The sequence below is a fragment of the Erythranthe guttata genome, chromosome 4, assembly GCF_056151865.1.
Source record: "Erythranthe guttata isolate IM_541 chromosome 4, IM_541, whole genome shotgun sequence".
NCBI classification, from domain to species: Eukaryota; Viridiplantae; Streptophyta; class Magnoliopsida; order Lamiales; family Phrymaceae; genus Erythranthe; species Erythranthe guttata.
In genome coordinates this window covers 9145650-9160416 of record NC_142536.1, presented here as the reverse complement: position 1 = coordinate 9160416, position 14767 = coordinate 9145650, and the positions used below count along the sequence as shown (strand labels likewise).

Genomic DNA, 14767 nt, shown 5'->3' with positions numbered 1-14767 from the left:
CCTTCTTCTTTACTGGCTTGTGTTTCTTCACTTGGTTTTTGAACCCTAGACCTTCATTTTTGTTGTACTTCTCCAGTGACACAATCTCTTTGAGTTTAGTTGTGTCGGTATTCATCCTCTTGATTGCTAGAGTCGCTTCTTTGAGTTCATCTTTCACCTTTGCCAGTTCAAGATCCTTCTTGGTGATACCAACCTCCAAATGTGTGATTGTTTCTTTAAGGGAAGAATTTTCCTTGTTGGCTGCATCTAGAGCTTGAGTCTTCTTCTCCAAGTTGCTGATCAGCTTCTTACACATTTCTTCCTCATCACTAACTGCTTCATTACTGGATTCTGCTGCATTCAAAGAAATAGAGTTTAAACATGTATAATGATCAGTATTAAACTCTGAAATTTCAGTTATTGAAAGTGTTTCAGAAAGTGTTGCAGCATCCAGAGGAACTCCTTGTGATTCTGTTTCAGAGGCACTTCCAGTGAGATATCTGACATAAAAAGCTTGTTTAGAGGATTGCTCTTCCTCTGTCTGTTCAGGTTGCTCTTCCTCCTCATCACTGACTGCACAAATCAGACTCATTCCTCTTCTTCTCAAGGTATTTGCACATTCATTAGCATAATGTCCAAATCCTGAACATGCTCTGCATTTAATATGATCCAAGTTAGGTGGTTCAGAATTTGAACGAATAAATGAAGAATTTTTTGAAATGTTTTGAGAAGATGTTTGAGGAAATGTTCTCTGTGGAATAGATCTGTTCCGGGGCTGAGTTTGTCGATTTTGTGGAGATCCTTCTGGAAATAATTGTCTGGGCTTGACTCCACTTCGTCTGTACGCCCTATTGAATTTCTGAATCTGAAATGCCACATTGTTGAGACATTCTTCTGCATCATCATCATATTCCGAAACAACATCTTCTTTCTCTAATTCTGCCTGAAGTGCATTTGAGATAGCCTTTCCTTTCTCCTTCCTTTGATCTTCAAAGTTCATCTCTCTGGACTTTAGACTACCAATTAATTCGTCCAGCCGTACAGATGATGTATCTTTAGCCTCCTCAATAGCAGTAACCGTCATGCTAAACCTTTCTGGAAGAGTTCTCAATACCTTATTCACCAGTGTCTCGTTGCTCAAGGGACCACCTAAGGATTGAAATTCATTAGCCAAATCAATCAACTTCTCATTGTACTGAGAAATTGTTTCAGTTTCCTCCATTCTCGGTCTCTCAAATTTGGAAGAGAGTAATCTGAGCTTGGTTCTTCTGACACTATCGGATCCCTCACAATGTAGCTGAAGAACTTCCCAAGCATCCTTCGCAGAAGTGCATATAGAGATTAACTTAAACATTGTTAGATCTACTGAATTGAAAATTGCATTTAATGCCTTTGAATTTTGGTTAGCATTTGCAAGATCATCTGGTGTCCACCGTAATTCTGGAGTTGGAAACACATCCCCGTCCACATCTGTGATAGTTGGTGGCTTCCATCCAGTGAGAATAGATCTCCAGGCTCTCTCATCAATGGCTTTGATGTACGCCCTCATCTTGACTTTCCAGTAGGTGTAGTTTGTGCCATCAAGTACAGGAGGTCGCATAGAAGCAGTCATCTGAGTATCCATCACGAATTCGTTTCTGTAAAGAAAATAGGAACAAACACTTAGTATACGTCAAGTGTTGGCTCTGATACCAATTGAAAGAATTTATGGTCCCGAATTCGTTTAATACAGAGGTGTTATCTTAAGTGTTATGACACTTGAACAAATATGCAGCGGAAATATAAAGATAAAAGAACAATACTCAGAATTAAAAATGTTCACAAGTAAAGACTTGTGAACTTGCCCTTTACAGGACGGAAAAATATATTAGAATCAGTATTCCAAGAATACAAACAGAAGAGGTGCGAAAACTTCTTCCTTATGAATGAATCTTTTTCAAGATCATTCTTACAATCAAATCTAGATACTTAAAGAAAAATATTAAAAATTCTAGATTTCAAAGATGTACTCGTGAGGAGTACGTAAAGAACTTATGAATGAATCACTATCTTGATCATTCTTACAACCAAGTCTAGAAACATATATGCTTAACAATCTAGACTACAAAGAATGTACTTATGAGAAGTACGTAAAGAATGTACTCATAAGGAGTACGTAAAGATTGTACTCATGAGGAGTACAAACGACCAATTCTAAAACCACTCTAAAACACTCATGTATTCTTTTCAGCTCTCGGTTTTTTATTTCGTAGAATCGATAAAAATCATTGAGTATTGAAATCGGTATTTATAGACATTTCAAGCTTCCACTCCTCAGCCCATGATCTGCAAGAAAACCAACCACAAGAGCACTCAAGAAAATGGGTTAGTGGGTTAGTTAGGAAGTTAGAATAAAATCCACAATTAAATCCACTAAGCACTACTTAGCCCACTAAGCACTATACTTAACCCACTAAGCACTATACTTAACCCACTAAGCACTACTTATTCCATAACTAAAATTTAGTTTAAAAAATAAGAAAGTTAAAAACGCAATGTGGAAATAATCCACGTGTTTCAAAGTTGAATGAGCACTCTCAAATATGAAAGAATAGAAATAAAAAATAATTCAAAACATAGACAAATATGAATTAAAAATTATTCAAAAAGCAGGAAACTAAAAATTTGCCAACGTATTGCTTAAGTGGAAAAATTTTATCCGTCGAAGCACGTATAAATATTTCTTTATAAACGAGCAATGTATCTTGAAGATACTTCATTAGATCGTGGTGGGCTTTATATTCAGTTAATATTTCCACATAGTTTGTACTAAACTCCTCCTCAGATAATGACATGTAAAAAAAAATTCATGGTCCTTGGGAGGAATGCAACGCCAAGATCCTCTTTGTTTCCTATATGCCATGTAACATGTAGCCCCACATTCTTATTGATATGGAAAATGAACAATAAATGGTATGATTGTGGAAACTCATGCTCTATCGCCTTAATAATGCCTAAATACATATCTGTCTCAATTACTCCCGGTTCTGGGCAACCATAACATATTGATTTTATTTGACTCAGTACCCAATTATAGTGTTCTTCGTTTTCATGTCGCACAAATGCAATTGCAATTGTAATTTTTTTTCCATTTGAGGTCACACCTACAATCTCCAATAATGGCATCTTGTACCTGTTACAAAGTAATTATATAATACTAATATTCAATAAAAAATTTAGCTCCAAATTAAATTGCATCAACTATAAACGAAGAATTACTTATTGATCTTATATGTAGAGTCCATGAGTAAGACATATGGGAAGAACTTCAGCATATGGGGAATTCGAGGATCAACAACTACCAAGTGAGTAACCTCATTCGTTCTTGAATCTGCATGGTGCCGTATTATACACTTGCTCTCTTCAACACACTTCAACACACTGTATCAAATGTTGAATGATTGTCTTTTCACCCATTGATTTAATTTTGACTTTTGACTTTTGCATTATAAATGTGTTCCAACAAAGTGATAATATTTGGATCTTTACGTTGAAGATGGTTTAGAATCTTCTTCGACTTCACGTGACTTCTCGTTAACATCTCAGTTAACTTCATATTGCTTCTGCGAGAGTTGTTTAAAAAGACCATGCTTCGAAGCTTGAGGATGATTATGCTTCTCGTAAACTATAGAGTAACATCTGCTTGTAGATCCCCCTTCAGTTGGAAACCACAATTACATTTTTTCTTCTAGTACATTTTGTATTTCTACATCCCTTTTTCTTTGGTTTCACTTGTTTTTTTTTTTAAACCGATCACAAGTGACGTATACTCTATCACAAAAAATATGACCTATACTTAGCTTAATACCATGGATTTCAGTTGTGTCTCTCACTCACTGTATTAAACCGGCGCTACAATTAAACAATTGTACTCGAAAATATTCAGAATGATTAACTTCCACATAGTCCTAAAAAATAAACAAACTCGAACATAAAATAAAAATATAGAATAAAAAAGAGATTGCGGCTAAAGTAGGAGCAGACGTATCAAAGACAACGCTCACGGTGGACGCGGATACAATGAACCGCACGCCCAACATGTGCGCGTTGTCTGTTGAGTTCGTTTCAAGGTTGTCCGCCTCTGTACCAATTCTGCTCCCACCACGACGGCCGTGAAGTTGGCGAGTTTTCGGCAAAAAAATAAAATCTTACCGTAGAGAAGGTATTGAATTCATTAGTGTATAATGATTATTACGTAACAAAAAACCGACTTTTGAGTATTTTGAAAACCCTAGAACCGTTTGCATTCCTGATAATGCAGCTTGCCATAGAGACTCCATTGAGGAAGGATGCGTCTGAGTTGATCTTTATCCAGTCAAGGGGAGGTTTGCATCATGTTTGAGCCAGTCTAGTTCCCACTTTATGTGCTTTGAGAGATTGGCTTTTCCAATGTTCCTTTGCACTTCGAGAAACCCACTTGAGAAGCTCTTGGAGAGAGGAAGAAGGATTTCCACGAGCCACTTTATTCCCATTAAATCAGAGAAGATCATACAAAACAGCAGTAAAGATAACAAATTCTTCCTTAGCGGAAGGAGAAGGAATTAATTTGTTCTTTTTATCAAGAATAAAACCAAGTCACACAGAGATTGATAAAGATCAATACGAATGTTCCATTTAGAAATGAACCAAAGTTATTGAACAAAAGGACACGATAAGAACAAGTGATTAATATCTTCAAGAGGGGAGCTAAAAAAGTAACATCCAGTGTCAAGGAAGGGAAAAAGACTATTCAGTCTAGCTTTAGTAGGAATACTTTGACAATTTTCCACAAGAGAAGTTTATGCCTATTGTGGCCTCCCTATTTGCCATTTACCGAAAATAAAATAATTATTAAGCAAAACATAAAAAAAAAAAATTCAAAGCCGAAGACTTACGGGTAAAAGAATTAGAATTTTTTTAAGGGTAAATAGCACTTAACCTCCTTGTGATTTGGACATTTTGAACATAACCCCCTTATGGTATGAAATTAGACATATAACCCCTTGTGGTTTGACATTCTGCACATAACCCCCTTATGGTATGAAATTAGGCACATACCCCCTTGTGGTTTTGACATTTTGCACATAACCCCTTATGGTATGAAATGAGCACATAACCCCCTTGAAAAGAAAACTGGAAAAGATTAAATTACCCCCTAAAGTTTAGCCAAATTGAAACCATACCAAATGTTCGTTGGTTACTCTATCAAGTCACTAATTCTTGTTTTAATTAAAAAATAATTATTCTATAACATGAAAAGTATAATGTATTTTTTTGTAAAATGAGAAATATAACATATTATTGTGTTTTTCTTTAATTTTGCAAACACAAAAGGTATATAATATCTGTTATTGTACGATTGACAATTTATTCAATTTTAGAAATCAATTTTAAAATCTTTAATATTATCATTAATTGTGATTATTATATTACTATTTTGTATATAATATGTTATATTATACTTGTTATTGAATTTTAATTTTTTTAAGAAACAACGTCTTTATTTTCTTTTTTATTCTTTTGGAAAAATCTTAAAAAAAATATTTCTCTAAAATTGAAATGAAAATTAAATTAAAAAAACAAATGTGCTGTAAAATTAAAAAAAATACAATAATATATTATATTTCTCATTCTAGAAAAGAGTACATTAAGCTTTCCATTTCGTAGAATAATTTTTTTAAAATTAAAACAAGAATTTTCGACTTGATCGAGTAACCAACAGACTGTTGGTATGATTGCAATTTGGCTAACTTTAGTGGTAATTTAGTCTTTTTCCAGTTTTGTATTTAAGGGGGTTATATGCTAATTTCATACCATAAGAGGGTCATGTGCAAAATATCAAAACCACAAAAGGGTTATGTGCCTAATTTTATATCATAAGGGTGTCATGTGCAAAATGTCAAAACCACAAGGGGGTTATGTGACTAATTGCATACCATAAGGGGGTCATGTGCAAAACGTCCAAACCACCACAAGGGGGTTAAGTGCTATTTACCCAAAAAATTCAAAACAAAAACAAAAAAAATCGCAAATAAGTCCTCCTTTATACGCAATTCGTCCTAAAATTAAAGTTTACATGACAAATTCACAGTGTTTCTAAATAGAGGTCTTTACAAATAAGTCCATCAATGAATATTGATTCATAAAGAGATCCAGACGATAAACTCCTTTACAAAAAAGTCCACATATGGTCCAAATTTTTGTGAAAGACTAAAATAGCCCTCATACTTTAATATGCTCAAATTTCATCATTTAATTTAATTTAACCTCAATTTTGACCCCAAATTTCACATATTATTCAATTTTGACCCAAAACACATTTTTATGGACAATTTCGTCCGTCACCGCCATTTGACCGCCGGTCTCCGGTGTTGACTTATTTTTTTGCCGGTTTTCGGCGTTGATTTTTTGTTTCCTGATTTTTCCGCAACCGGTTTCCGGCGTTGACTTTTTCGGTTTTTTTTTTCTTTCTTTCTTTCTGTAACATCTTTTTTTCGTTTAAACAACAATATTGCTGTGAGTGACAGTAATAGTAACTATATTACTGTTAAACATAGTAAAATTAACTATACTACAGTTTGATACGGGCTTGTTTGACAATTAACAAATAAGCATAAGCCCATTAGGGTAAGCCCAACATGATAGGCCCACAACGAAGAACCCATGACGACTTAGCTCGATATTATGAGCGAGGTCGCCGTATGGTGCGAACCTCGGAACCACGTGGGAGTACCTTAACTCGCCAGCCCAATACCAAAACGGGGTAGGGCGAGCCCAGGACAATACAGGCCTAAGATATATGACTTGGGGGAAAAGAGAAACCCTAAAAAAGGAAAGCCTTGGAGGCCAAGCTTTCCTCATCTATAAATAAGAGAATCAACACACACACACACACGAGAATATACACTCATTACTATTACATTGCATACACGTCTCTCCCTTTATTCCGATCACTGACTTGATCGTCGGAGCTTTCCCGCCGGGAACCCCTCCCGGCGTTGCAGGTCTGTCCACCGGAGTACGGACGAAGCTGGCTTGAGGAAGACGAAGACCTACGGACTAAATCAAGTGGCGCCGTCTGTGGGAATCAGCAACCACGGGGCGCTGAAACTCAGACGCCTGAAATTCCGGCTCCGATTCGGACGGGCGAGTCGCCGGCTTGTCACCTCGGAACATTCTCTTCATCCTTAAATCTGTTAATGGGATCAAGAAAAGTGTGGTCAGCAAGTACGCAATACCTCGGCAAGCATAAAATACAGCCAAGTAAAAAGCCACAACCCAAAACGAGTGACGAACTATAGCAGAAAACTAGTATCATGCTTAAACCCACCTAAATCCTCTTGAGTCAAGGGATGAGTGCCGTTGTCATGGAAGCAGAAGTGGCGAAGTATTGGTGGAAAACTGGTAAGAGTCTCAGGCATGCCATAGCTTGGTTGAAAGTGAACAATCATTTTCAAGAGCCACTCGTCTATCGCTAGGGGTTTCCCCCTCCGCTTGTCGGGTAAAGTGGCGAACCAAGGACACAGGTAAGGGGTATCAGCAGGGTTTTTCGCGAAGAAGTAATGACCCTGCCACCCATCAGTTTTGTTGGGTGGCATTAATATTTTGAAACCCGGGCGAGCCGAGATAGAAATATGAAAAGGACTGGAATTTTTCAAGACCATCACACTCCGAAATCGAGCTGGAGTAGGGACCACACCCGACCAGGCGCAAAGCATGCGAAACCCGGTCATGACGACTATGGCATGAGGATGAAATTGATTAAGGGACACATTGCACAACTGCGCAATCTCAGAAAACCAAGGTGAGATGGGGAAAGTAAGACCGAAATAAAACTGTTCTGAGAACCAGGTGCTGAAACCCGGGGGTGGGTTTAAGGGACGCTGATCTCGCGAAGGCAACAATAGTTCTACGTCAGTAGGAAGGCCTATATCGCGAACTAAATTGTCTAAGTCCACCTCGCTTAAAGTGCTGGGCCCCCACTGGTCGTCTAAATCGCGTCCCTCAGACAGTGAAGGAGAGCCGCTCCTTGCGGAAGACAAAACGTCATCTCTTCTTTTTCTCTTCGGTTTTTTCAGTAATTTACCCGAAGGGGAAAAATAGGGCCCTTCTTCCGATGAAGAAGAAAGAGTAAGGGTAGGGTGTTCATCTCCCTCTCTGGAGGGCATTCTTTGACCAAAAGGGTCGGGGGAATTGGAAGACATAGGCTAAGAATAGTAAAAAGTAGGGTAAAAAGGGGAGTACCTTTGTCGAAGAAGAAAACAAGCACGGGAGGGAAAGAACTTGGTTCTCGGGAAGCAAAGTCGCCGGAGATAAACAAAGATGGGGAGAGCGCAGAGGTGAAGAAGAGGAAAAAATTCTGAAAATTCGTGGAAGTCAGATACTTATAGGAGAAGGAAAAGTGGAAACTTTGATCATAACCGTTTATTCGAACGGGTGAGATTCAAAGTAGGTCGCCTCGAATTCGGCGCAAGAAGTGTCGATTGGAATCCCCCTGTAATGACCTAGGAAAGAAGAAAAACCAATCATAACCGCCCACCCGAACGGACAGGATTTAATGCAGATTACCTCGAACCTAGCGCGAAAAGCGTTGATGGAAATCTTCCCATGATGACCTAGGGAACTTGAACCGACCACACGGGGTGTCAGAGCAATTAATGAAAGGGAAAGGAAGAGGGGCTGCGTACGCCGACGTAAATCTAAATCGAAGTGCGAACTGATGCCTCATACTCCGTACTTATAAAACGAGGTAAAGAAAAGCCGACTTGTTTTATAAATAAGGAGTAGGGGGGAGTAGTTGATACGGGCTTGTTTGACAATTAACAAATAAGCATAAGCCCATTAGGGTAAGCCCAACATGATAGGCCCACAACGAAGAACCCATGACGACTTAGCTCGGTATTATGAGCGAGGTCGCCGTATGGTGCGAACCTCGGAACCACGTGGGAGTACCTTAACTCGCCAGCCCAATACCAAAACGGGGTAGGGCGAGCCCAGGACAATACAGGCCCAAGATATATGACTTGGGGGAAAAGAGAAACCCTAAAAAAGGAAAGCCTTGGAGGCCAAGCTTTCCTCATCTATAAATAAGAGAATCAACACACACACACACACGAGAATATACACTCATTACTATTACATTGCATACACGTCTCTCCCTTTATTCCGATCACTGACTTGATCGTCGGAGCTTTCCCGCCGGGAACCCCTCCCGGCGTTGCAGGTCTGTCCACCGGAGTACGGACGAAGCTGGCTTGAGGAAGACGAAGACCTACGGACTAAATCACAGTTTAACACAATACTATTGCTATATTAATCTTTATCATAGTAATATTAACACAACAAAACTCAATATTATTTTGTAATAGAGTAATATTACTATGTTGACCGTTCAACAAATGTAAACATAATAAAAAACCAAACGAATTAATATTACTGTGAGTGACAGTAAAATTACTATAACAAAAGTAATATTACCGTCATCCACAGTAATATTACAATAATAGACAGTAATATTATCTCGTTTCTCCATGCATAACTCAAACAAACAAAAAAACTCAAATAAAATAATAATATTGATGTGGTTGACAGCAATATTATATTAACAACAGTAATATTACCGTCAACCAATATTATTGTGTTGACAGTAATATTACAATAATAGACAGTAATATTATTACGTTACTCCATAAATAATTCAAACAAAACAAAAAACCCCAAAAAATAATAATATTGATGTGGTTGATAGTAATATTATTGTGTTTACAGTTATTTTACTGTCAATGACAGTAATATAATTACGTTGATTTGTCAACAAGTCAAACACAATTAAAAAAAAATAACAAAAAATAAATAATAATAATATTATGTTAATTTAATGTCAACGGTAGAACAATTACATAAATGTATTGTCAACGACAGTATAATTACGGCTGTCATTGACAGTATAATTACGCTAATATACTGTCGGTGACAGCACAATTACGGTCAACGTTTAGCGGCGGCGGAAAAAACAGACCAGACAAAAAAATTCGAAAAGTCAACGCCGAAATCCGGCAGCAAAAAATTTTTTTTTTGAAAAAAAACAGCGAAGATTGGATTTTTGTGGTCAAAATTGGATTTTCGTAGACAAAATTGATTAAATTGGGATTACAATTAAGAATTGGATATAAATGATTGAAGTAATATTGGCATATACATGAATGTTTCCTTTATTTATAATAAATATTAATTATTTATAATAGATATTAAAGAGATGAAGTTAATGGTGAAATAAATATAACCCGTAAACTTATAATAATAAAGATGCTTTCTGAGGGATCTATGCACAAAACCCCCTTCTAAATATCCATAAAATAAAAAAGTGGGGCGAGCCGATTTTTCACATACACTGTGCACATACAGCGTTCTAAATTTCTATTATGTTTAATTCATCACCGAAATGAAACTCTCATTTCTCAATCCATGCGTTTCAAACAGCTGCACACCACCACCTTACGCTCGTTCCATAACAGAACAGCAATCCATGCTCAGAGTGCAAAACCTCCGCGTCAGAATATTAGGGACTTCTTCGAACCACCCACCGATCAGTCACCACTGTCAAAGCCCAGAAGCAGCAACGGATTTACCGACTCCGACATAGTCAAATGCAACATCGACATCACCAATCACATGCGCAGCGGCCAATGCGACCAGGCACTGCGCCTGTTCAACTCAATGCCTCGGAGAACTACTGTGTCCTACAACACTATGATTTCTGGGTACCTGTCGAACGGCAGCTTTAAGCAGGCCCAGAAGCTGTTTGATGAAATGTCGCACAAGGAGTTGGTCACTTGCAATATAATGATTAGCGGGCATATAAGGAACAAGAATCTAGGCGCTGCAAGGAAGCTGTTTGATGAAATGCCTGTGAAGGATGTTGTTTCGTGGAATGCGATGTTGTCGGGTTATGCGCAGAATGGGTTCGTGGATGAGGCGAGGAGGGTTTTCGATTCAATGCCGGTGAAGAATGAGATATCCTGGAACGGGATTCTTTCCGCTTATGTGCAAAATGGGAAGATCGATGAGGCAAGGGCATTGTTTCAGAGTAAAGACCACTGGGCGGTGATTTCTTGGAATTGTTTGATGGGTGGGTACTTGAAGAAGAAGAGATTGGTCGAGGCGAGGCAGATTTTTGACAACATGCCTGTTAAGGATGAGGTATCGTGGAATACTATGATTACATGCTATGCTCAAAATGGGAAAATGGAAGAAGCAAGAAAGTTATTCGAAAAATCTCCAATTCAAGATGTGTTTGCATGGACGGCAATTGTATCGGGTTACATACAAAACGGGCAGTTAGATGAAGCCAGGAGAATTTTCGACGGGATGCCACAGAAGAATATTGTTTCGTGGAATGCTATGATTGCGGGGTACGTACAGAGCAAGAACATGGATTTGGCTGGAGAGCTGTTTGAGGAAATGCCTTGTAGAAATATCAGTTCTTGGAACACAATGATAACTGGTTATGCTCAAAACGAAGATATCGCTCGAGCAAGAAACTTATTCGATAGAATGCCAAATCGGGATTGTATTTCTTGGGCGGCAATCATATCCGGATATGCTCAGATTGGTGATAGTGAGGAGGCATTGCAAATGTTTATCGAAATGAAGAGGGATGGAGAGAGGTTAAATAGGTCTGCATTTACTTGTGTTTTGAGCACATGTGCTGATATTGCTGCTTTTGAGCTTGGCAAGCAAATACATGGGCATGTTGTTAAAGCAGGTTATGAGTTTGGCTGCTTCGTGGGCAATGCTCTTCTTGCTATGTATTGTAGATGTGGAAGCATCGATGAGGCGCAAGAAGTGTTCAAGAGAATCGAGGACAAGGATGTCGTCTCGTGGAACACAATCATAATTGGTTATGCAAGACATGGTTTTGGAAAAGAAGCTCTCGCACATTTCGAATTGATGAAACAAGCCCGTATTCAACCTGATGAAGTTACTATGGTAAATTTGATTTCTTACTTCAAATATTTCTTTGTTTTATTCAGAAGATTGGTCTGAAGGGTTTCCACATTTCTACTTATTTATTGAATGCTAATAATGGGTGCTTTATGAATCTGGTGTTTAGGGTATTTGGATTTTAATATATTCTATTAATACAAAGAATTACATTTACTATTCCATATTTTGCATTGGGCACTATTGAACTCGTATAGAAGTTGAAGGACCGATGTTTTACTCCAGAACTCCTTGATTATTCCTTTTAGATCGTTTCTTGAATCTTGACTCAAGAGTTATTCTTGAAGGACCAAAGTTACTGAAGTCTATTTTTTTCCTTTCTGTTCCATTTTGTTTTTCTTTTCTTTTTTTATGTGAAAAAAAAAATTCATCGATGTAATGTCCCATGTTTTTTGTATATTCAATTTTCTCCATCCGTTATAAGATATTTACTTATTGTGCTCGTATTTAAATATAGGTTGGTGTTCTATCAGCATGTAGCCACACCGGCTTGGTAGACAGGGGAAAACACTACTTCGATTCCATGACCAAAGACTACGGCATAGGACCAAACTCAAAGCACTACACATGCATGATCGATCTCCTCGGCAGAGCCGGCCGCCTACACGACGCACAAACCCTAATGACGAAAATGCCCTTCGAGCCTGACGCAGCAACATGGGGAGCTCTCCTCGGAGCCAGCAGAATCCACGGAAACACAGCCTTGGGAGAAAAAGCCGCCGAAATGATCTTCGCATTAGAGCCATGGAATTCCGGTATGTACGTACTTCTCTCAAACTTATACGCATCAACCGGAAGATGGTCCGATGCTAATAAATTGAGATTGAAAATGAGGGATAAGGGTGTGAGTAAAGTCCCTGGGTATAGCTGGGTGGAAGTTGGAAACAAGATCCACACTTTTTCAGTGGGTGATTTGAGCCATGCTGACAGTGAGAGAATATATGCGTTTTTGGAGGAGATGGATTTGAGGATGAGAGGGGAAGGTTATGTATCAGCCACGAAGTTAGTTCTGCATGATGTGGAGGAAGAGGAGAAGCAGAATATGCTTAGGTACCATAGCGAGAAATTGGCGGTTGCGTATGGGATTATGGAAGTGCCGAGTGGGAGGGCGATTAGGGTTTTCAAAAACTTGAGGGTTTGTGAGGATTGTCACACGGCGGTCAAGCTTATGGCTAAGATTGTCGGGAGATTGATTATCCTGCGTGACCCGAACCGTTTTCACCATTTCGAGGGAGGTGTGTGTAATTGTGGAGACTATTGGTGATGGCAAAATTACGAGAATGGGTTATGATGGTTCCATCCAAACGAGGCCTGTTTAACAACATTTGTTTCTTCAGGTGAAATTCATTTTGACGAAAGTTAATGAATTTGTGGCCAACTCTTACTAATTTTTAGAGTAGATTGTTTACATTTCTTACGAAGTTTATTAGATTCGTGGCCAATTTTTTTTATGTTGTACAATAGTTTTCTATTTGCCATGTGAAAGAAAAATTCAAATCCATAATACTAGTAGTAAATAGACATGTACATATTAACATCATCGCCATCAGCAAACCAAGTAATTTACTATTGTGGTCAATTATCGTCATCATCGCTGCTGCAATTTTCGTGTTAACACCCTCTGCTGGCGGCGATCAATCGCCGCAAATAGCCAACAATCAGTAGCCGCAATTAGTAGCAAGCTATGAACCGGCGGCGGAAGAAGAGACGAAAAGGAGGGGTAGGGATGTGGACACACACTTCATGTGCATGACGAGGAGTTATAACGCGTGGCTAGATTAACTTGAGATCAATGCGTGCAGACACTCAGTTTACCTGATGACCGGTCAATTGTCGGCGCATTACATTGACGCCCTAAGAATATATCATAACTACAATCAAACCGACGTAGATATCGATATTTGCAACCTAGCCTACGTCCGCCAAAAGAAAATTGGTCGGTAATTAATTATGTTGAAGCCCTGGATATCAAATGGATGTTGATATTTCGAACTTTTTTTATTCATTTTAAGTTTCTTGAAAAAAAATAGCTGATATCTGTATGTTTGAAAATGTCTGCATTTAGTAAAATAGAACCAGCTCTAGTTTCATAAAATAATTAAAAAAAGAAAATAGAATGCCTAAATGACTCCTAAAGAAAAAGAAAAATGCACCTGGAATTCAGCGTTCATCAATTTTTATTTGTACAAAAACTAAAAATCCAATTTGTATCAGTCCTAAACAGTTTAGTTCAATAATATTTAAAAAAATTAAATTATTTCCCTCTTTCTCATTATTGCCTTTCTTTCTTATTTTTCTTTATTTATATTCAACTGTTTATTCAATAATATTTAAAAAAATTGAATTATTTCCCTCTTTCTCATTAGTGCCTTTCTTTCTTATTTTTCTTTATTTATATTCAACTCTAGATGATTGGGAGAAAAAATAGTGAATTTTTTGCCAAAATAGGAGTTGAATCCCGAAAAATCTTCCATGTTGTATATGGGTATCGGCAACAACCTTCTCTAGATCAACTGTCAGCCATGCTGCACCTACTGTCATAGTTGTTCGCGTCGAGGTTAGCGATGTTCCATTGGATATTAATAAAACTGTACCCATCGATGAAGGTGCTACAATAAGCCTTTTTATGAAATCTCATACAACAACAATTCTACCCTGCATTTGACTTGGATATAAAGGAATTTGAGTCTCAAGAATGGTTTGAGAGTTATTGGATGCTTATTTTTGTAAAAAGTAAGAGAATCGGATGATTATTGTAATGAAAAAG

The 14767-nt window shown here is 37.9% G+C and overlaps 1 protein-coding gene across 1 annotated transcript; it reads left to right on the top strand.

Moving 5' to 3' along the window:
- The first annotated feature begins 10335 nt into the window (after nucleotides 1–10335).
- On the top strand, nucleotides 10336–13501 carry LOC105972815 (Tetratricopeptide repeat (TPR)-like superfamily protein). The gene is made up of 2 exons (XM_012997796.2): nucleotides 10336–11985; nucleotides 12458–13501. Exons 1-2 carry the CDS (start codon nucleotides 10462–10464, stop codon nucleotides 13262–13264), a joined length of 2331 nt encoding a protein of 776 aa, XP_012853250.2. The 5' UTR covers nucleotides 10336–10461; the 3' UTR covers nucleotides 13265–13501.
- Nucleotides 13502–14767: the final 1266 nt, after the last annotated feature.

Excerpts from the sequence above, each read along its gene's own strand:
- LOC105972815 (XM_012997796.2), top strand. The coding sequence starts at position 10,462 with ATGCGTTTCAAACAGCTGCACACCACCACCTTACGCTCGTTCCATAAC. Across the intron at positions 11,986-12,457 it reads AACCTGATGAAGTTACTATG|GTTGGTGTTCTATCAGCATG; the intron begins GTAAATTTGATT and ends ATTTAAATATAG.